At 40.0% G+C, this 24,729-nt stretch overlaps 1 protein-coding gene across 1 annotated transcript in view; it reads left to right on the top strand.

The window, feature by feature from the left end:
• Positions 1 to 24,460, top strand: part of LOC108020539 (uncharacterized) — a 260,596-nt gene extending 236,136 nt beyond the window's left edge. The window contains exon 9 of the mRNA XM_070996948.1: positions 24,205 to 24,460. Within this exon, the coding sequence (XP_070853049.1) occupies positions 24,205 to 24,226 (22 nt within the window). The 3' untranslated portion in view covers positions 24,227 to 24,460. The remainder of the gene's footprint in view (positions 1 to 24,204) is intronic.
• The last annotated feature ends 269 nt before the right edge of the window (positions 24,461 to 24,729 follow it).

Here is a 24,729-nt window from a genome sequence, read left to right on the forward strand (position 1 = left end):
ATTTTTGGTTACGGGGCCGTTGTCGGATCTCACGCTTTAAAGTCTCTTCCTCATTAAGATGGGTTTTCTGAGTGGAATGGAATTGTATCGAGCTCCACTGGATACACTCCTCATTGATGATTAGGCTCCTGCAGAGCCCTTTTATCCATTCCGTGAGGAAGGCCAAATAGGATGTCCGTCCCTCATATGTCTCCTTTAGTCGTCGAAGCTGGCGAGCAGCTTCGATGGCTTGTTCATATAGTTGGAAGGCGCTCAATATGTCTGGTGAAGTATCGGTCCCCGGTTGGGGCTTTTATAGCGGAATAAGGTTAGTTCGATTACGTGTTCATCTCATGTGATCGGAACCTTCTATCAATTAATGAGATCACGCAATTCTGAGCTTATCGCATTTTGAAGTCGTCGGATTACGTTCAGGGGCTTAGGCGACATATAGGTCTTAAGCATAAAATACCCCAACACTTTTCCCCACTGCGTTTCCCAGCTCATATAGCGCTTTTGCCTTACGCTAGTACCCTAGAACAACACAACGAATTCCATTCGGGCCGAGCTTTGCATTATATCCGTCAGCTTTGTTACTCTGAATGTAGTTTTTCCCATAGACAACATGTCCCAGGGAAATTTCTACGAGTTTACTAGGCGCGTTCCCGAGCTCGGATTATTCCCTGGGTCACCTTTTGTTGGATTGGTACTCATCCGTCATCTTGTCTGGAAGAATTGGTTGTGCATCTTCTGCCTATATTACCCCCAGCTTCCGTAAAATCGGATAGGCTGTTCCATGGGTAACATTTTCCTAAATTCTACTGCCTGACCCATCAGCCATTTTAGACTAGCGTAGTCAGTGATCACTTTGAAGGGCACCCCCTCTACTTAGGCACGGAATTTGGTAATGCTGAGAATGGCAGCATAACTTTCCAATTCGGTTATGCTATAATTCCGCTGTGCTTTGTTCAATTCGGCTAACATATAGGCATCGGTTGGGAACAAAACTCCCCCCACTCCAGTGGTGGAGGCATCGCATTGAATGGTAGAGGGTTTTTTAAAATCTGGGCCATGCTGGTTTTTAAAAGTTCAAGCGCCTTAATTGCCTCTCCTGGCAATTCAAACGGTGCCGCTGTCTGGGCGTATTTTTGGATAAACCTCCGGTCATTCCCAGGAACCTCCGCGTCTGTTTGGCGGAGCTAGGCTGGGAAAATTCCTGTATCGGTTGTATTTTTGCATCGTCAGTTTGAATGCATCCTCCACCAACCACGTATCTAAGGTATCTTACCTGGCTGTAGCAAAACTTGCTTTTGTCTATATTTATTGTAAGCTCTGCCCGCTGTAAACAGGCCCTGACCTGGCTCAACATATCAAGGTGCGCTTCAAATGTAGGTGACCAGACCAGTAAGTTATCCAGATACACAAATACATTTTCGCGTAACGCCGCTGTTATAACTTTATCCATTAGTCGGCACATTCGCTGCGCGGCATTGCACAAGCCGACCGGCATGACTGTAAACCGATATAGCTAACGTTAACAGCAGCCCATCCATCTGGGAGTTCATGTTGTCCTTCAACAGCTCGACAAATTCAACTTCAGAGACTTTAAGCATCAGCTTGAAATGGAAATTGTGCATATCAGAAACATAGTCGCTAAAGGTTTCATGCGGCCCTTGCTGGCGTTCCATTAACTCCTTGACTTTCATAAGGTCACATCCGGTAGTGGAAAACGCCCGTCTCATTTCCTGGGTCAATGAGTAGTAGTAAAAATCGTAATCTTCCGCCTTGTCCTCCGTTAGCTACCAATACCATTTAGTGGCCGCACCTACCAGCAGAATATCGAATTCCCGAAAGACTTTTTGGTGGCCGGTGTGTTCTTAACCGGCGCATCTGGCTATTGAGCATGTCTTGTCTTACCGGCTCTAGGGGTGGCGTCTCTTGATACCTCAAAAGACTGTCGGTGGGATTCGGAATGGATCGGGACAGTTCTTATGTTCGGGCCTCCTAGATGATGGAGACTGCAACTCTGACACTTGCGCCTTCAGAGCTTCTATCTGGGAAATCATGCTTCGCTGCATTTCATTGCTCTGCCTTAAAGGGTCCATTAACCGCTGCTCACGCCGCTCCACAGCCTCCAAATTGTCCTCCTCGTGCCTCTGGTATTGGGGAATCTTCCTTTTGGCGGTCCTTGGGGTAGATTCTCCCCACCAGCGGCTCCTTCTTATTCGTTTAATTGTTCCAGAATGTTTTATTCGGACAGGGTATCTACCTGTCCTGGCTGATTTTGTGCTAGCTCTCACGGCTCTCTTTCAGGTGAATCTGCTAACCTTGGAGCGCTCGCACTCCGGGGTTGGTGATTTTCTCCCAAACTAGGGCTGCTATCCGCTTCTACACAACTGGGTTCCGCTAAGCTAACATGCCCTTACTTTATCTTTTATAGTCAGCTCAAATGTTCCAAACGTAAACTGGTTGTGTTTAGACAAAGAATCTGTTAATAAACCCCCTCCCGCCAGTCACCGGAAAACAGGTTGTTTGACCGATCATTCTCGGGCTCCACATCCGTTTCCTATTTCTCTGGGCTCGAACCAAGCAAACGACCTAACAAACTAGCCGGCATAGCGTCATAATTCCGACGACATAATTCCGCCCAGTTTATTTGGTCCGCGAGCCTATGTCGTTTTTTCTGTCGAAATTTCTGTCGAAATTATGTATATATACATATATATATACATATATATATACATATATATATAGACAGTACTGCAGGGGAGCCATGCCGCGCCATCTAATTCTGAAACGACACAATTTCGCGCAAACTTACGAGTATGTCGTTTAGCAGTGACTTAATTCCGCGGGTGGCGAAATTATGTCATTTTTCCTGCGGCGGACTTATGGCTTTCTTAAACGTCATAAGATCGCGCGATCGAACTACAAGGCTGATACTCGCCGCTGAAAAGTTAATATTTAATTATTATATAAAAATGTTAATTTATAAAGATTCTGTCTAGTATATATAATTCTTGATCTTAACAATGAACGTATTCATATTGGCAAATGCTGTATTTCTGTATAAGCGAGAAAGAGCAATTACATTTGGTACTGTAGAGATGACAATCGCTTTTCCTATCTTGTTACAATGTATGAGTGGTGAAAAATCTAAACGGAAGGTCTCAATGTACGAATTCTCTAAGTAAGTTTTAGTTATTGATAAAATCACTTTTGACAATAGATATTGGATTCTTAAATTGAAATGTGGATCTTGGCTAATAGTATTTTCTAAAGCTTGTGTGGTTACCATGATGCACGGACATATACATACAAATATAAATCCTGGGCCTTGGGAGACGTTACAAAGGGTTTACATATATATATACATGCGATATTAGTTGGCGGTTCACAAAAACATAATATAATAAGGAAGAACGCTATAGACGAGTACCTCGACTATCAGATACCCGTTACTCAGCTAAAGGGACCAAAGGGAAATGGAGATATGCAAGCAGTAAAGCGAGATTGAAATGCGCCACCTACCCGCGATCTCAATATATGGTTATGTGAGCGCTAGACTGATTCAAGCGTTATGGGCGTTAGAGTGGGAGTGGCAAACTTTCATTCGCTCGATAAGTATTGACGAGACTAATACATTTTAGTTAACATTTTTTATCTAGCATGCAAATTGTGGGCGCCACATGTTTGGGCGGATGGTGGGCGTTAGAGTTTGCGTGGCATCTTCGCGTAACAAACTTGCACTGCGTACAAGGCTACGGAATCTAAATCTGAAATCCCAATTCTCTATCTTCTATAGTTTCTGAGATAGTCGCGTTCATAGTAAAGTGGGCGTTGCAAACATCAGGATCACTAGCCGAGTTGATCTAGCCATGTCCGTCTGTCCGTATGAACGCTGAGATCTCGGAAACTATAATACAAACTACAATACTGGGATTAGGCATGCAGATTCCTGAGATTCCTGCGCAGCGCAAGTTTGTTTCATCAGAATGCCACGCCTCATCTAACGCCCACAAACCGCACAACCGTAACTGAAATGTATTGTTCTCATCAATACCTATCGATAGACCTAAAAAAAAGTTTGCCGCGCCCACTCTAATGCCCACAAACCAAAAAAAATCGTACATATGTACGTGGATGTCTCGGAAACTATCAAAGATAGAGAATTGGGATCTCAGATTAATATTCCGTACCCTTGTACGCAGCGCGCACTCTAATGCCCACAAGCCGCCCAAACCTGTGACGCTCACAATTTTAACTAAAATGTATTGGTCTCGTCAATACCTATCGATTGATCCAAAAAAAAAAATTTGCCACGCACACTCTAACGCCCATAACGCTTAAATCTGTCTACCGCCGGTAGGAGACGCATTTCAGTCTCGCTTTGCTGCTTGCATATCTCAATTTCCCCGTGGTCCCTTTAGCTGAGTAACGAGTATTTGATAGTCGAGGTACTCGACTATAGCGTTCCTACTCTTTTTAACTCGAAATACAAAGTCAGAAGTTTATTTTGTAGCATAATAATACATTTACTCATTTATTTTGATTGCGATGTTGTATTCTATATTGAAATTAATTTTCTGACTTCGTTCCGGCGATTTGCATAGAAGAGGCAGGCGCACGTTTCCAACGTCAATTTAGGATTATAAAATGTAAAGTGTTCACCATAATTCGTAGTTTTGAGATCATGTCCACATCGATTCATGAACATAGTTTTTGTGTTTAGAAGGTATTGAACATGTCGACCAGTTATCTGTCCTTTAAATTGTTCAATAAATTGGTCAATTTCCTCATGAAATTTAATTTCGTCTTCTTGTAGGTCAAGTCTTAAGTTTAAAATGATGTATAAAAATTATTTTATTGTTTTAGAGCTACTTTTAAAAAATGTCAAAATAATGTATGCATTGTTAAGGGCACATACCTTGCCCTTAAGGTGTGTTTCACAATAGGGAACCCGGTTTCCTTTGAACCTGTTTAATGACGGACAGCCCATTTCCTCGATATTAATGAGTTGACGACTCCCAAAAAAAAGTCTGTAGAAACCGTTTAATTGTCCTTAGATACTTTCAAGTTTGTGGAAAACTGTTTTCTCCATCGTTCCAAAAATTTTTGATATGTGTATAGGTTAACCAAATGGCAGTCTTTCGAGATTTTGTATTTTTTTTTTTTATTAAAAAACTTTTTTTCAGGTTTGGATATTTTTCGAATACAATTCCAATTTCCTTTAGAAAAAATTATTATTATTATCAAAGAAACCTTGATCATCAATCGAAACAGTATCTTTCAAGATTTTTCTTATGTTAAACAACTCGTTGTACTAGTCCGTTTAATGGGTTATATTCAATTAAACGGTCATGTGTGGGGAGACAATAAGCTTGGGTATTTTCATGACTTCGTGTCTTCAGTTCTATTGAAATTCTCACATCAATAGGACCACTTTTCACTGATTCGTTTTGATATGAAAAATCAACCACAATAATAGGGGCCTACAATTTAAATTAATTTGGGGTGAAAAATTCACGATTATAGTAACTAGATTGAAATCTTGTATACATTTTTTATAGAGGTGAGCATATTGATTCTTTCTAAAATCAACATTTAGATTATCATATGGATATGACTAAGAACTCAAGTTAACTTTCAAGTTTGATAAATTATTTGTGATAAGTTTTCCATTTAGTGTAAATCCAATTACAATTTCACATTCCAGCTGTGTTGACTCCCATACCCCGATTTGGGGTTAACATATGAAACCCAACTCTGGAACGCGATTGGTAGGTTTACACCACTTTTAATAATACCGTACATCTTAATTTTTGCAAAATCGCTCGGAGTTACATGGTTATATTCGTCATTTCCAGTTTAAAAGTTTGTTCATTTCTAGTTTTTAAAACACATCGCCAACATTCTTAGTTAGCATCAACACTAGTTCGTGTTTACAATTTAACAAATCTTTTTTATAATCCTTAGCGAATCTCAACGAATTTTTTAATATTACAGAAAAGTTGAAGGGGTCCCGTAGAAATTTCGTCCCCAATGCTCCATCCGGAATTTAATAGATTTTGACTTTGAAGATTATCCAGAGATATATCATATTTTAGGATTGAAGTCATACCGACAAATCGTGTTTCATCAATCTCACATCCATTTATTTCGTACTTAATTCAATCCAAAAAGTAAGCCATACAATTACTTTTAAAAAAAGTGGTAACATTATCAGATGTTCGGAGAATCTTTTCTAATAATTCCTTGAAAATTAATGTAACTTTCGTGAGGAAGCACGTACAAGTCTTGATTTTGGATAGTAATTCGAAATTCATCGTTCGGTTTAAATGTTTGATTACACGATAAATAAGTATGAAAATCTTTCTTCGAAATACTCTCATCTGAGCAAACCTTTTCTCGAACATTTAAAATTTCGTTAATTGTTTTCCTTTCCACCTTTTATATTATACTCGAAGCTTCATTCCTAACGACTTTAAAAATATTTTATTTTTCAAAGTAAATGGGCTTCATTTTACTGTTGATCCTTTTTCTAAAGTTTTACAATTAGTAGGGTCCTTGGCTGAGGACTTAAGCTACGTTTTTATTATAAATAATCATTCTATTTACCGAATGTGCATGAGAATCGAAACGATACCACGTAAATGTACCATATCACCGTTTTTATCAACTATGCGTATAGATAGTTTTCTTATTTCGTCAAATTGGATTGGTAAATAAATTAGGTTATGTGGTGTCACTGTCTTTTTATACCCAGGTGGAACATTAACGCCAAACTCATGTAACCTATGATTAGGTGATTTATCTACTTACGAACTGTTACGTGGGCATATTAGTGCCCGAGTCCTGACAAGGACTTGGGCCGAGGGAGAGGTGTCCGATATTCAGGCACCATTTGCCGGCATAAGCTACGTCGTATTCGGGTCGTGGGATCTTGGTAAGCCTCTCTCCTCTCCAACATAACGAGAATAAATATTAAAAGTGCCTGAAAAATAATATTAGTCATAAAGTTCGTCAGTCATCAGTCCACACTGTCCAACAAGCTTAGCTGTCGCTTGATCGCAATACGATCGGGCTGTGTTTTGGCCATATTCCCTCCCCTTCAAACATTCGTGTGCCAATGGATCGTCGCGGGCCGCGCATTACGATCCCCTTTTGTCAAGGTTGTCCGTCGAAAGTTATGTCATTGTTCTTGACCTACTCCACTCCTCGCGTCAGCACACCCCCTTTGTTAGAGTTCTAGCACACCATGGTTTCCAATTCTTTTTCACATTATAAATTTATTAGGTAATATATATCTGCGTCTGCTGATTAATCTAATTTAATTGACAATTATTCTGTTAGCGGAGAGTATCGAATTTATCGCCTGTGAAGGTGCACACATCAGCTATGTTAAATACTGACTATTCACGACTACAAACGCCGCTCAGAGGGCTCTTGCAATTGTCATATAACTACAAGGCTGATACTCGCCGCTGAAAAAGTTTATAGTAGGCTATAAAACTGTAGGATACTGCACGAATATTTATATATGTATGTATTTATATATGTATGTAGAAAGGAACTGTGTCCCGACAAACTTACCCCCTCTTTAAATCCTGGGCGATGAGATCTCGACGCTCAGGATCCTGGGCTTTGGGAAAATATTATATTAGATATATATATATAAATATACGTGTACCAAAATACGGCTGCTCTTAAGTATACCAATTCACTTAAACACAAAATATATATATATTATGCCAGAGGCATGCGGCTTCTTCAACGACTGGTGGAGAGATTCGTCCTCTCTAATTGTTTATCATGATTCGCACTTTGTCTATTGATTCGGTTGGTTTAAATCAGTGGTCGGCACACACATACCATCACAAGTTTGCCTTGCATTAGTGTGAGTGTAACAAACACGAAGTTTGCGCGCGGCGTGCTGAAGCGAGACGTTTCTCTGCTTTGCACTGAGATCCTCTGCCGCAGCAACAAAAAAGCGAGCCGAAGTTGAGAAAAAAATGACCCGAAGACCCATGCCGAAGTCACACGAACACGTACGCTGTGCGTGAGCGAGCAGAGGATGGGCAGAACACTTCTCTATGCTCACTAGATAGGCCGCTGCCGACCACTGGTTTAAATATATTTCAATGCATGTTTGAATGCTTCCAATGTTTTTTTTGATTTTCACTTGTTATCCAATTGTATTATTTGAGGATATTGGTCCTTGGTTATGCATGAGTTCACTTTAGCTTTGGTTGGCTCGATTAACACATTTATATTACATCACTACTTTCTCCGACGTATGCTATTGGTCGCTACGCTCTGAACGGATGGTTCCTACAGCTGAACAAATTTCAGGAGCATGGAGATCACGGATACTGCGTCCACAAACATCGCAGTATGTCGGATTTCGTCCTTATTGTTGATCTTCTCCACGTTCTTTGATGACAATAGCGGCGCTGGTTCGACACAAGATTATTTCGAGCTGCAATTGTGTTCTCCTCAAGGACTGTTGGATATGGTGGCTGGTCCTGGTGGTAGAAGACTCCATGGACGACTGCCCCAGGGAAAGTCGCATGTCCTCGAAGCTGCCGGCTTCCGTCAGCAAGACACCCAAATGGATTCTCCCTCTTTCTCTATTTGTCTAAGGTCTTTTATACCAGACTAGAGCTTTTACTTGGCTGCGGGTATGGATCGGATAAACTAGGTGTTCCCACCTAGAATTACTGTTTCTTGATATCTGCTATCTTGGGAGTCAACGGCTGGCTGTTGCCCTTTGCCAGCTACCGGAGTATGGTTACCAATAGGTCGATAGTGTCCGTTGTTCTGGCCACGCGACACCCGAGAATTGCCGAATAGCTTTTTCTTCTGCCTTTACCAGTATGAGTCTGGTTAGTCACATGCACCCCTCCCCCTGGCTGTCGTTGTTTCTCTATGTGAATCTTTCTATGTGGAGGGCGTACGTAACAGAACCGCTGAATATATTACACTCCAAACGAATTGTATTAATTTTTAATATGTTCACAGTCTGATCGGATCGATAGGTTTTTGTAGGACGTGGTTCTAGTACATACTTTTAGATGGAAACCAAACAGTGGTCGAACCGGTCTTTCCTTATTAAAGTTAACTGACTCTCGCAACCTGAAGCGAATTGTTGTTACTTTAAATTTAAAAGGTATTCTTTTAGTTTATTGTAAATAAATTCGGTGATATTATTCAATTCGTATGATCCAGTAGGAATTCTAATAACATTGTCACGGATGTGAAAGAGATTATTTTTTTCATCAATATTTGGAATTGAATTATACATATTAAAATCGATAAGAGCGCACTCATATCGACATTCAATTCGATAGGTGGAAAAATGTTTGTATTTATGAAGGAACTATTTCCATTCTAGGATAATGCAAGTGATCTAGACATATTGAAATCTCTTGGTAAACTGTGGGATTGTAAGAATCTAACCCAGCTTTATATTGAAAGTACTTCTTAAATCATAATAATTTGATCAAATCCCTTTCTGTATTTTCCGTTATCCATTTCGTTATCCTTCCTAATTAATAAAAGCCCGTGCTTGTCCTCCCAACATTTTTGACAAATTTTCACAAATGTTTGATAATTCATATCAGTCTTAATATGTTCCCGATATATACGCCGCTTATTTAAATTATCCTTTTTAAACTTTAAAATAAAGTTGGCATTGTCACGAATCAAATATTTCGGTATATGACTAAAGGTTTGACATAAATAAAAAGAACCGATATTTTTATGTCGTCCCATACAAAAATAAGATCTTATGTTATCTTGTTTTTCACAAGCTACGTTATCGAATATCATAGAGAAATTGTTTTTGGTTTCACTGGGGTCTAGTACACCGTCATTATGGGAGAATGTATGATACCCCATTCCTTTAATCGGTTTGATTAATTTCTCCAAGTACTCATATTTAGGTTGATATAAACTTTTTGAAAATATATAAACATTTTCGAATTTTATTCCATTAGGATTCTCGATTCGAAGGCCCAACAATTAGAGCTCTTATTGTGTTCGTTTTCATCGTTAATATTTCTAACTACCTATCAATCTAATGTACCGCATTCAATGAGAAATCTTTGATGATTAAACATAAATAAAATGGGAAAACATTTTTATAATCGCATCAGTCGTATTTTTAATTGTAAACTCGGTGGTGGTCTTGTCGAAAAGCTAATAAATATTCCGGCCTAGAATTTTTGTGGATCGGGTACAAAGTTACAGAAACGGTTGGAACGTGGTGATCAAGGAATAAACCCATTGGATGAAGCTTGCAAAGAGCACGATATTGCATATTCTCAAAACAAGGCATTGAGTGAACGACATTGGGCAGACTCCAATTATTTGACAAGGCCTGGTCGCGTATCAAGGCACCATATAGCAGTCTTGGATTGTAAACCTAGATAATTCACGATAAAGTGGTACACATTGGGTTGCACATAATAAAAATAATATACTTTATTTCGATAGTTTTGGAAATCTTCAGCCACCTAGAGAAGTTGCGAAATACTTGGGATACAGAATACAATACAATTACGATAGAGTTCAAGACTTTCATACATACAACTGTGGACACCTGTGCCTCGCTTTTCTATTTTCTTTCGTAGAAGATGTGGAGTCAAAACGGGTATATTTAAATTGTTAATTTACATTTGAGGGGTGGGTGGTGTTTTAAAAATCAATGTATAGGTACGTGTATGAGTGAACTCTGTATAGTATAAAAAGTAAACCTGCACGCGTTTAAATTTACTGTCTAAGTTTTAAGTTTTTTTTTAATCGAACGTCGCCTAGAGGACAAGAATTTTTGATCATTCGTAATAAAATTCTATAACAGCTCATAACAGCTAGTTACCAGCTTATAACAAGCCATCGAATAACAGCTAGTAACCAGCTAAAAACAACTAGTAAGCAAGTAATAAACAAGTACTGAGCAACTACTAAACAGGTAGTAAACATCAAAATACATCTAAATACAACGTATAACAAATGTACCAAGTCCAAATGATGTATCATGAACCAGGAAAACCAGATGAATATTGAAATTAAAGAATTTTATAAATTTAATGAAAAGATACTGCTATCGAAGACAAGGATGTCTGAAAATGTAAGATTTCCGATCCTCAAGGCAGAGCGCAAAACAACAAAGGTTGGAGAATCTATTGCTCTCGAGTTGGAGGAGCACATCCTGTACATGCCGGAAAGGTACACCTCTCTTCAGGATGATATCAACAATGATATAGTTGATGGAAAATTTAATATTCGTAAAAGTAATGACAATTTGTATTTAGATTATTCCGCATACAATTCATGCATATTGAAGCAGATTTTACTAAGTCAAACTTTTGCAAAAGCGAAAGTCGACCAAACGGACCAACTGCAATACCAAGCAGTTAAAATTTTTGCTGGGATTTACAGTTGGACGAAGAACAAGAAATTGAGCTACGACATAACTTTATCTTGCATCGGTTTCGTCGATTCTTCAGCGGATAAATGCTGATATCTGCGATTTAAAATTTTTTTAAATTGCACCATAGCGGTAACCTTTTATAATCGTACTGTTCTTCCCTTTTTTGTTTGGTCACTGAGTCGACTCTGTTCAAGACAAGTGGATCAACATTGCTTTCGAAATTTTTGTGTCGTCTCCTATCAATAACACAAAAAACCGTATACAGATGGCACGGTATCGATACGATTTCTAATAGACGACGCTGTATGTTGCGATATTTTCGGAAGACTAAAGAATGTTGAAATATTGTTAATAGAAATTACTCATTCGTTATCATACATTTTTTTCAGACTAACCATAGCCTTTTCATAATTGCTCTCGTTGAATTGGTATGCATCAATAATTCCCAAAGCTTCACCAGAAAGACAAGAGATTAAGTGATTGAATTTATCAATAACGGGAATGCTATCGTGTTGATGAACGAGCGTTTCGAAAAGGCCAATAAAATTCATAAGCTCCGTATATTTGCCGCTGAATTTTGGCAATGCCAAATTCGGAGGTCGAGCTCAAGTTGGGTCTACTGAAGGGGATCCTAGAATTTTTAGGTTCGCTTTCTGTCTTCAAGGCCTATTGAAAGCTCTTCCAACTCTTTTCCGAACTTATCGCCATCATCTTAATCTTCTATCTGTTCTTGTTATTGATATGCCTTACTAATTTCAGCATTTAAACTCTTTACGTTACTGGTTTTATGAGCTTGGTCTTAAGTTCAGCAAGAAGTTCCAGACATTTTGGCTTATCTGGACTCATTTAAAATTAATTTATATATATAAGCCATGAAAAAAAAATTTATACAGTGTATAATATTTATCCACAAAACAATGTAAATGAATTAAAAATACATTTAAAAAATGTGTAATTCAAATCAGAACAATGACGAAAACAAAAAAACAATTTCGAAACAAAACGAGAGTAGAATAATAATTTTGTATATAATTGTTTAATTTGTTCGAAAAATGTTTTTCAATAATTACTCACAATGAAAGTGACATAACAAAACATGGAAGAACGCTATAATCGAGTACCTGAACTATCAGATACCCGTTACTCAGCTAAAGGGACCAAAGGGAAATGGAGAAACGCAAGCAGCAAAGTGATATTAAAATGCGCCACCTACCTGCGATCTCAATACATGGTTATGTTGACGGTAGTCAGATTTATGCGTTATGGGCGTTAGAGTGGGAGTGGCAAACTTATTGATCAATCGATAGGTATTGACGAGACTGAAACATTTCAATTAAAATTTTGTATCTAGCATGAAAATTGTGGGCGCCACAGGTTTGGGCGCCTTGTCGGCGTTAGAGTGGGCGTGGCATATTCCCGCAACAAACTTGCGCTGCCTACAAGGCTACGTAATCTAAATGTGAAATCCCAATTCTCTATCTTTGATAGTTTCCGAGATATCCGCGTTGATACTTACGATTTTTTGAAGTTTGTGGGCGGTTTTTGTGCGTTGAAGTGGGCGTTGAAGAGGGCGTGGTCATTTAATCAATTTTGGATCAATCGATAGGTATTGATGAGGACAATACATTTCAGCTAATATTTTTATTCTAGCATTAAAACTGTAGAAGCCACAGTTTTGGGAGGTTTGTGGGCGTCTCAATCGAGACAGGCCACAATCGCCGTAAGCAACTGACCCCTTCTGGTTCGGGGTCTGGAGTTCTGGTGTGGCGAGCAGCGGCCCGCCTGTCAGCAGGTACGCAGGAGTAAGCGCCTCTCCGTCTCTTGGGTCGTTGCTGATAGCTCTTCTGCGCTCATGAGTATGAGTAGGTGCTTGGCAGTTTTGACGCTTCGTCTTCCTTCTTGATCCGCTCTCGAAGAATCTGGAAATGGCGACTCGCTCCGACGAAGTTTGACCCGTTGTCGAACGACTGGATGACTTGGGGACATTCTCGGCGCCCAAGGAACCTTTAAAAAGCCAACAAAAAGGAATATGTGCTTAAATCTGAAACAACTTCTGGATGATCAGCCCTAGACGCAAGGCAAACAATTAGCGCAATGTAGGACCTATACGGAGGCCTACCACGAATTTTCAATGTCGTAAGGAAATGGCCACAAAAATCAAACGGGCGGAGAGCACTAAGACGATGTGTTCATAATCTGTGTCATCAGTCAAGGTTTGCACTTAAAGCAGCCTACGCATGATCGAACTTTCTGACTACAGACAGTCCACAAGTGCTTGTGGACCAACATGAAAATTGGATTGGTGCAGATGCCGGACATAGCTCTGCACAAATTGGGAGCGGTCCGTCAACAATAAATGAAACTTGGCATCGTATGATAAAGAAACGTAAGCTAGTCGCCCCGAACCCGCAACAACGAAAAGTGGTACCAAGTCCCCTTAACTTCACGGATGAGTGGAATCAATAGCTGAACTCTGGAGCTTTTACCAACCCTTTCCCATTCTTCAAGATACTTCTGATTTTGTTATATATTGACAATAGTTAGAAAAGCTTAATTATATTCAGTTGGCGACAAAGTTTTGTCCAATACTATACTTTTGTCCTTGAATTTTCTCATGAAGCGGAACATATAAACAAACACCCTGAGCAGTTTAACGTGTGACCAAATCCAAATTTCGTACAGCAACGGTCAGCCCGACCGCAATCTTCCTAATTTCATGTAGTAAGACTTCATCATCTAGGTCAAAGCATGCATATTGGGGCCAGTTTTTATCTTCCTCCTTCAAATACGCTGGTCCAGTAAACTATATCGTCAGAATGATATCGTCGACGTCATAACCTCTTGATACAATATGTGCTGGGTTCTGTTTCGTCGGGACATGCCGCCATGTAGCTTCACCTGACAACTCTTAACTCTCCGCAACAGTATTTGATACAAACGTGAACATAGAAGGTGGATGAGACCGGATACAATGAAGCGCCACTTCAAAATCCGACCAATAAACCATTCGTTCGATATTCGATATATGATTCTATGACAGGGATCTGCGAGAAGGTGAGCGGCAAATAACTCAAGCCTTGGGAGCGTCTTAGTCTTGAGCGGAGCTACTTTTGACTTTGAAGTCAACAACGTCGTTTTATAACCATCTGCAGTTTTGCTATGAGCTTAGACGCAAGCTCCATAAGCTCTTAGGCCATGAGCTCGAATCGGTGACATTGGATCAGTATGCACAAACCGAGGAATAGATATTTCTTCTAATTTAGACAGTGTCATTTTTATCATATTTCATGCTGTTTCCAAGTGCATCGGAATCGACTCACCCCAATCTAAGTTATTTAGCCAAAGTTCCTGCAAACGGGATATTTCCTCTAATTACAATGGAACTTAATAAGCCAAGGGGGTCAAACAGATTCGATGTCACCGTCCGTAGACCCATGACAATTTGGAACTTAAAGGCATCTTCGTTAATCAACCCCGATATTCCTAGCGTCTTAGTTGACTCTGAGTCCGAGATGGGTATGGATTTAACTATGCTCTCATATTCGGTGACGTCAAATGTGTTTGAAAACCACTTTTTCAATTTTAAACCTGCAGTTTGAAGAACCTCAGATACTTCAGATTAAATAGTAATTAATTCCAGTACGCATGCAGTATTAGTCAGCATATCATCAACATAAAAGTCGGATCCAATAACTGCAGAAGCTCTAGAAAAAAAAGACAGACTCACTTAAACTTTTTAAACACCGAATAGCCAGAAATGGCGCAGCTCTGGTAACATATGTTACGGTATTAAGCCTATATAATATTAAGGACTCTGAGGTAGTGTTGGGTAAATAATGATCATTTGGGTGAACATGTTCACTTGTTCTTTTTATTAATGGGTGAACTCACTCATTTTGCACTTGGCCTGGTAATCTCCTAAATTCTGAAAATGGATCCTAATTTCGGATTACTTTCTAGATCACATCATAGTGAGAATTTGACATCAAATATACGGAAAGATAAGCTCGCTTGTGCGCTGTGAGACAACAGTGAACACAGCTGTTTAGATGTAGGACCGTATGCAAATATGCTTGCAAAAATGCAGATAAAAATCATATTTGAAGCAACTTTATCAACTGAACACAAAAGAGCAAAACTGAGCAAGTGATCTAAAAATAAGCAAGTGAACAAAAAAGAACAATTAGGAAGGAACATGTTCACTCACTCAGTTTAGTAAACAACTCTTTTTTGTTCACTCACTCATGAGCAGCCCAACGCCACTCAGAGGGGTCTCTTCTCCACACTATAAGTTCAAACTGCCTATCCGCTTCACTTGCCGATGCATTTTCTTTACCTCGGCGGTCATGGCGATCCTATGCAGCCGAAAGCGAAGTAACGTTGAGTAAAATCCAACCATATAAATATCATTTAGAGAGATCTTATTTGACGATTTACAAGACGCATCCAAAAGGACACGTAACGTGGTTGACGGTCTTAGAATTCATAACTTAGAATATCTTAATGTGGAGCAGACGAGATTTTATCTGTAGGAGACTTATGACCTAGGGAAAGGTACTCTTCCATGAACTCTAAGTACATTTTCTTCATCTCAGAGTCTCGAGGCAACCCTCTTTCAAAAACCGCCGTTTTGCAACTTCAAAGAGTTACCTACCCCATTTGGATCATATTTAAACGGCACCCTTACTTTAAATTGACTTCATGGAAATCCTGAGAGGTCCGGTAGTGTTCCCACAAAACTTTTGCTCAGGCGACAGGATTTTCTTTAAAGATAGCATTTTTTCAGTGTGTTCTGTAGTGTGCTCTCATTAGATACTAACAACTCCTCACTACACCTTTAACTTTTTACAACTTCTGTAGGGGAAGATGCTTTATATATACCACATACAACCCAGCGTAGGAAGGTTTTCTGCAGAGTGGGAAAGTCAGGACCTCGTCTTATTTGTCTAACAGCTAATATTTCGAATAATGATTCTGCTCCTATAAACATATCTAATCTTTGTGGCTAGGTTCTATGGAATTTTCCAGTCACTGATATTAACAGACTGATCAGAATGGTATCCTGATATAGATTTTAAAATCCAAAAATCCAACGACTTCACCACTGGGTATACCTTTTTCTTAACTTAAGAATTGGACACGCCAATACCAAGTAAGTTGATACGCGACTCCTCTTTCCGAATCTGTAAGCTATTAGCAAGCTCCTATTTTATAACATTAGTTTGGGACCGATAGTCAAGAAGTGCTTGGGCCAAAACATATTAGCCCGTTCAAGACGAGTGGACCAATATTGCTTTCGAAATATTTGTGTCGTCTTCTATCAATAATATAAACAATCGTATATAGATGGCACGGTATCGATACGATTTCTAAGAGACGACGCTGTATGTTGCGATATTTTCGGAAAACTAAACAATGTTGAAATATTGATAATAGAAATTACTCATTCGTTATCATGCATTTTTTTCAGACTGACCAAAGCCTTTTCATAATTGCTCTCGTTGAATTGGTATGAATTAATAATTCCCAAAGCTTCACCAGAAAGACAAGAGATTAAGTGGTTGAATTTATCAATAACAAGAATGCTATCGTCTTGATCAACGAGAGTTTCGAAAAGGGTAATAAAATTCATAAGCTCCGTATATTTGACGCTGAATTTTGGCAATGCCAAATTCGGAGGTCGAGCTCAAGTTGGGTCTACTGAAGGTGATCCTAGAATTTTTAGTTTCGCTTGCTGTCTTCAAAGCCTATTGAAAGCTCTTCCAACTCTTTTCCGAACTCATTGCCATCATCTTAATCTTCTATCTGTTCTTGTTATTGATTTGCCTTACTAATTTCAGCGTTTAAACTCTTTACGTTACGATTTAATTATACTTCGTCGTTACTCATAATGAAAGTGACAAACAAAACAATGAAGAACGCTATAGTAGTAGTAGTAGTAGTATTCTTTATTTATAAAAAACATTGAACAAACGGCATTTCAAGTGTACAATTAAAAAGATTTACAAATTTGTATATAAACAAGAATTAAAAAAGGAAATGAAATATATCGACTTGGTTATTTTAACCGTCTGTCGATCTCCGCTTTCCCAGTGTCAAAACTGCACAGTGGTCTACACCTGACTTCCCGGGTCTTCCCCAGATATCAGATCGTTCTACCAATCAGTTTAACAACTAGGTGAGCTGAGTTACGGGTTGGGTTTATAATATGAAGTGCTTAAAAGCTTTCCGTTAAAATGTTGTTTCGGTACCTTACAGCCTGGTTGATGTAGCTGTAGAGAGTTGACCAACATTGCCCATCCAGCGAATTGAATACTTCCCGCGGTTGCAGCTGTGCCTTACCAAAATCTAGCAGGCGGATCTCCCGTAGAATGGGGCAGCGTCCTATAAAGTGCACGACGTTTTCCTGCTCCCTCATATTGCAGATTGCAATTTTATTGCAATTGTAGCCTTTCTCCGTAGGTCTCGGCAAGCGTCTCCCATTCTATGACCCATTGCTTACGCTCCTGCACCAAAAAGTTCGCTAGAATTCGTGGCAGCCTATGTTCGGGCATGGTTACCACTTTCTGGATATACCTGAAATGCATTTCAGCTGTAAAGATATGCAGCGGCGACAGTCCTGTTTCAAGATATAGCCTCCTGTTCGGAGTAAATCTGGGTAGACGAAATATTTTCTGTAAGAACAATCTTAGAAGGCTTTCAACTTCTTCATGAGGTGAGATGCCCCAGACCTGCGCGCCGTAACAAAGGATTGACCGCATTGCTGCACTAAACAGTTTGTACTTGCTACTCATTGGAACGTCCTTTTTTCCTAGCAGCGATTTCCATGTGCAGTTTATGGCTAGTTTTGCTTCTCGAAGTTTCTCCTGTAAATGGTTGTTGAAACGACCGTTGTGGTGAATCCAGACTCCAAGATACTTATACGACTTGACAATTTCTAGCTGAATATACCCTTAATTCCACTTTTCGTTTTTTGCTAACCTTCTCCAATGCCTCTTGAAAATCAGAACTTTCGACTTCTCGGTGTTTACTAACAATCCCCATAACAAAAAGTATTTGTGTAGAGCATTAATCATTGTTTGCAGTTCAACGGGGGATTCGGCGAGGATCACAATGTCATCTGCATACAGCAGAGAATTGATCGAGCATCCGCATATTTGAATACCGCAAGGCAGGCTATCCGTTATGTCGTTTAAAAAAAGGGAAAACAGGACGGGGCTGAGTAGACATCCTTGCTTTACTCCAGCTTCCGTGGTAAACCACTCGGATAGTTGTTCTTCATCCCATAATGTCGCCAGGTTATCCGTGTACAAGCTTTGTAGGACGTTTAAAAATGCCGTTGATATGCCGATATTGCTGAGCTTGTAGTTTAGGGTTCTTCTGTCCGTAGAGTCAAAGGCAGCTCTGAAATCTACAAAGAACGCGTATAACTTTTTCCCGCTATCGATATATGACCTTGCTATACTTGTAAGACTGAAAATGTTGTCTATCCTTTTCTAAAACCGGCTTGGAATTCAGTAAGAATATTGTTGTTTTTTACCCAGTTTTTTAGCCGCTCGAGTAGCAACGCAGAGAAGACCTTAGTTAACGCATTTTGAAAGGAGATTCTTCTGTAGTTAGATGTCACTTTCGGGTCGCTTTTCTTAAAGATGGGAAAAATTATAGCTTTTTGAAAGCTTTTTGGGACTGTTTCCGATCCCAAGAACTTGTTGAAAGCAGTGACAAGGCTGGCTTTAAATTGAGGAGTAGCGTACTTTATGAATTCCGATGGTATTCTGTCAGGCCCGTGTGCTTTTCTTTCTTTTAACATTGAAAGTACATTTTCCACTTGTAGTCCTGTCACACATTCATCTAAAGAACGATTCTTTACCCACGGCATTGCAAAGTGCAGCGATAGCGTCCAGTCTGGAGGCGCTAGAAGATCACGGAAATGTTTTCCTAGAACATCTGCATTAACTTCCATTGATTTTACAAATGAGTTTCCATTGAGTTTCCTAATAGTACTCCAATATGCCCTGCTATCTGTTATGGAATCCAATGATCTCGCTAGGTTAATGTAAAATTGCGTCCGAGCGATTTGACAAGTTAACTTGTATGCGGCGTTTGCTTCATGATACATTACCGCTGCACTTGCTGCGTTAGTTGATTTGGCCTGCCCTAGCAAGTTGAAGGAAAGTATTCGAGCTGCCTCACACTGCTCCGTGTACCACTCTTGCTTAAAGTCTCTGGGCTTTCTTCGTCCTTGATTATTAGCGGCATTGGTAATGCACTCTGTAAGAAATCCTTCAATTTCGTCAGGGGTTATCAAATCTGCCACACAATTTGTTGCCAGGTTTCATTCCAACTTTGTCCTATAGTTTTCACTCTCTCGATTTCGCCAGATCAAACTTGGTAGAAGTCCAAGCGGCGCTGTGCTTGCGTCCGATGTTGTGGAGAGGATGACTAACTACCAACGGGAGATGGTCAGAGAATATCTGACTGCTCACTTGGAAGTCCTTGATAGTTTCTATCCATGTACCGCGTGCCATACATAGGATGATGGTGGACCGGGCTTCACCTCTCATAAAGGTGAAATCGCCCAAAGGATCGCTTGCCGACCGTCCATTGACCACCGTGAAGCCAAACAGCTCGACCAAGTCCATTAGGTGCCGGCCGTTGGCGTCTGTTACTTTGTCTTTGGCATTACGGGCTTCATTGAGGGAGCTTGTGACTACCTGTTGGTCGAATCCATGAAGTTGAGCTTCACCCAGCCTTGCGTTACAATCTCCTATGATCAGTGCACTTTCATTTAGTCGAGCATGGTTTAAAACCTCATAAAACTTCTCTTCAGTTGGATAGTAGTGGTCTCATCTACATTTATGAATCTGATTATATTCCGGTCGTGAAGTTCTTTTTTTATTCCAAATAGCATTCCACCACTTGCTCGTCCTCTTGCGCTAGTTCGGATGGCGGGCACCCATCTAAGAACAAAATCTTTAAATTTGACTTCGACAGCATCCAATTTGGCTTCAAGGAATGTTTCAGATAGAATGAAAATTTGAAACGACGCAATGTACTGAAAAAAATCGTTATATATAAGCTTACTTTTTATTCCTGCCACGTTATAGGACAATATTCTGATCTCCAGTCTCTTCATTCGCCTCTTCATTCGCATTTGCACCTGCAACGATACTATATTTTAACAAAGGACTACATCGACTACATTTATTCTTGTTTCTTTTTAGTTTTTTGACTTCGACTTTTGGGTTAGGGACGCATAATTAATGTCAGACATTTTCAAACTATTTCCGTATATTTCCTTTAATTTTGTTTCAGCTGGTTTTCCTTGCCACATAAGCACCTTATTATTATTAAAGGACAATCAATTTCCGTCTACGTTAATACTGTCGTTTTGGACTTTTACTTTTGATTCCCTGCGAATGGCCAGAAGAAACTTTTTAGCTCTAGAAGAGCCATTTTATTCGCCTGTTTTTCCAATGTAAAATCCTTGTCAAGGAACACCTGACTTCCACGCAATTTATGGCCATTCTTCAAAATATTCTCCGCTTCTCCTTGGGATTCACATTCCACTAGAACCATCATTTTGCCATCCCGCTCATTAAGCTTTCGCACATCGGCAACCCTTGATCCTTTCAATTGTAGTTTCTCTTCAATTAGAGTTTTTACAGCCAATTTGCAGTTTTTTCCACCTTCAGACCTTTTACAACTACATTTTTTTTCTTTTGCTGTTCTAGCAGCATATTTATGGTTCGCTTATCAGCTTCTCTATCTGCGCGAAGGCTTATAACCTCTTCTTTGAGCAGCGCATTGTCGTCGGTAAGCCGTTTGACCTGCAGAGAAATAGCCCCAATATCGCTTTTCAGCTCTTATTTAAGCCCTTCGACGTCCGATTTAGTTGGCAGATTTTTTAACTTTATGTCGAGCAGCTTCGACATAGCTGATGTCACATCCTTCAAGGATGTTCCACCTGCAATGTTTTGTGACATATTCTCCAGCTTCCGCTTGCCTGCACCGGTGATAAGTAGTTATCTTTTTCATCCGAACTCGACATGACTAATTATTAACCCGCCTAGCAGTATGCTCTATATTAATAAAAAAAAGGTACCTAGCGACCTTCCGTGGTGGCCGCTACCCGATATGTTCAACGTTCTCGTTGAGTGTTAGGCCACTCACTGCGGCTGCGACCAGCTGATGGTTACCACCTCTAGTCTTGTTTACTTCTTCCCACGCCGGTTCAACTCATCCGCGCTTTCCGTCCTTTTCACGGTTTTCCACAACTTTCGCCGAAAAAATGAGTGAAGCGACATTTTTCTCGGAGAATGATAAGAACGCTATAATCGAGTACCTCGACTAAAGGGACCAAAGGGAAATGGAGAAACGCAAGCAGCAAAGTGATATTGAAATGCGCCACCTACCTGTGATCTCAATATATGGTTATGTTGACGGTAGTCAGATTTAGGCGTTATTGGTATTGATCAATCGATAGGTATTGACGAGACTGAAACATTTCAATTAAAATTTTGTATCTAGCATGAAAATTGTGGGCGCCACAGGTTTGGGCGGCTTGTCGGCGTTAGAGTGGGCGTGGCATATTCCCGCAACAAACTTGCGCTGCGTACAAGGCTACGTAATCTAAATCTGAAATCCCAATTCTCTATCTTTGATAGTTTCCGAGATATCCGCGTTGATACTTACTATTTTTTGAAGTTTGTGGGCGGTTTTTGGGCGTTTAAGTGGGCGTGGTCAATCAATCAATTTTGGATCAATCGATAGGTATTGATGAGAACACCGCTCGTAGGAGTAGGTGCTTGGCAGTTTTGACGCTTCGTCTTCCTCCTCGATCCGCTCTCGAAGGATCTGGAAATGGCGACTCGCTCCGACGAAGTTCGACCCGTTGTCGAACGACAGGATGAATTGGGGACATTCTCGGCACCCAAGGAACCTTTAAAAAGCCAACAAAACGGAATATGTGCTTAAATCTGAAACAACTTCTGGATGATCAGCCCTAGCTCTGCACAAATTGGGAGCGGTCCGTCAACAATAAATGAAACTTGGCATCGTATGATAAGGAAAGGTAAGCTAGTCGTCCCGAACCCGCAACAACGAAAAGTGGCACCAAGTCCCCGTAACTTCACGGATGAGTGGAATCAATAGCTGAACTCTGGAGCTTTTACCAACCCTTTCCCATTCTTCAAGATACTTCTGATTTTGTTATATATCGACAATAGTTAGAAAAGCTTAATTATATTCAGTTGGCGACAAAGTTTTGTCAAATACTATATATTTGTCCTTGAATTTTCTCATGAAGCGGAACATATAAACAAACACCCTAAGCAGTTTAACGTGTGACGAAAATCCCTCGATGACATCTACCAAATCCAAATTTCGTACAGCAACGGTCAGCCCGACCGCAATCTTCCTAATTTCATGTAGTAGGACTTCATCATCTAGGTCAAAGCATGCATATTGGGGCCAGTTTTTATCTTCCTCCTTCAAATACGCTGGTCCAGTAAACTATATCGTCAGAATGATATCGTCGACGTCATAACCTCTTGATACAATATGTGCTGGGTTCTGTTTCGTCGGGACATGCCGCCATGTAGCTTGACCTGACAACTCTTAACTCTCCGCAACAGTATTTGATACAAACGTGAACATAGAAGGTGGATGAGACCAGATACAATGAAGCGCCACTTCAAAATCCGACCAATAAACCATTCGTTCGATATTCGATATATGATTCTATGACAGGGATCTGCGAGAAGGTGAGCGGCAAATAACTCAAGCCTTGGGAGCGTCTTAGTCTTGAGCGGAGCTACTTTTGACTTTGAAGTCAACAACGTCGTTTTATAACCATCTGCAGTTTTGCTATGAGCTTAGACGCAAGCTCCATAAGCTCTTAGGCCATGAGCTCGAATCGGTGACATTGGATCAGTATGCACAAACCGAGGAATAGATATTTCTTCTAATGGAGACAGTGTCATTTTTATCATATTTCATGCTGTTTCCAAGTGCATCGGAATCGACTCATCCCAATCTAAGTTATTTAGCCAAAGTTCCTGCAAACGGGATATTTCCTCTAACTACAATGGGACTTAATAAGCCAAGGGGGTCAAACAGCTTCGATGTCACCGTCCGTAGACCCATGACAATTTGGAACTTAAAGGCATCTTCGTTAATCAACCCCGATATTCCTAGCGTCTTAGTTGACTCTGAGTCCGAGATGGGTATGGATTTAACTGTGCTCTCATATTCGGTGACGTCAAGTGTGTTTGAAAACCACTTTTTCAATTTTAAACCTGCAGTTTGAAGAACCTCATATACTTCAGATTAAATAGTAATTAATTCCAGTACGCATGCAGTATTAGTCAGCATATCATCAACATAAAAGTCGGATCCAATAACTGCAGAAGCTCTAGAAAAAAAAAACAGACAGACTCACTTAAACTTTTTAAACACCGAATAGCCAGAAATGGCGCAGCTCTGGTAACATATGTTACGGTATTAAGCCTATATAATATTAAGGACTCTGAGGTAGTGTTGGGTAAATAATGATCATTTGGGTGTTCTTTTTATTAATGGGTGAACTCACTCATTTTGCACTTGGCCTGGTAATCTCCTAAATTCTGAAAATGGATCCTAATTTCGGATTACTTTCTAGATCACATCATAGTGAGAATTTGACATCAAATATACGGAAAGATAAGCTCGCTTGCGCGCTGTGAGACAACAGTGAACACAGCTGTTTAGATGTAGGACCGTATGCAAATATGCTTGCAAAAATGCAGATAAAAACAAGGAAGAACGCTATAGTCGAGTACCTCGACTATCAGATACCCGTTACTCAAAGGGAAATGGAGATATGCAAGCAGCAAAGCGAAATTAAAATGCGCCACCTACCGGCGGTAGACAGATTTAAGCGTTATGGGCGTTAGAGTGGGCGTGGCAAATTTATTTTTGGATCAATCGATAGGTATTGACGACACCAATACATTTCAGTTCAAATTTTTCATCTAGCATCCAAATTGTGGGCGTCACAGGTTTTCGCGGTTTGTGGGCGTTTAAGTGGGCGTGGCAAACTTTTTTTTAGGTCAATCGATAGGTATTGATGAGAACAATACATTTCAGTTAAAATTTTCTATCTAGCATCAAAACTGTAGGAGTTTCAGTTTTGGGCGGTTTGTGGGCGTTAGAGTGGGCGTGGCAGTCTACTGAAACAAACTTGCGCTGCGTAAGAAGCTCAGGAATCTGTACGCCAAATCTCAATAGCCTAACTCTCATAGTTTCCGAGATCTCAGCGTTCATCCGGACAGACG

This window comes from Drosophila suzukii, chromosome 3 (assembly GCF_043229965.1).
Source record: "Drosophila suzukii chromosome 3, CBGP_Dsuzu_IsoJpt1.0, whole genome shotgun sequence".
Lineage (NCBI taxonomy): Eukaryota > Metazoa > Arthropoda > Insecta > Diptera > Drosophilidae > Drosophila > Drosophila suzukii.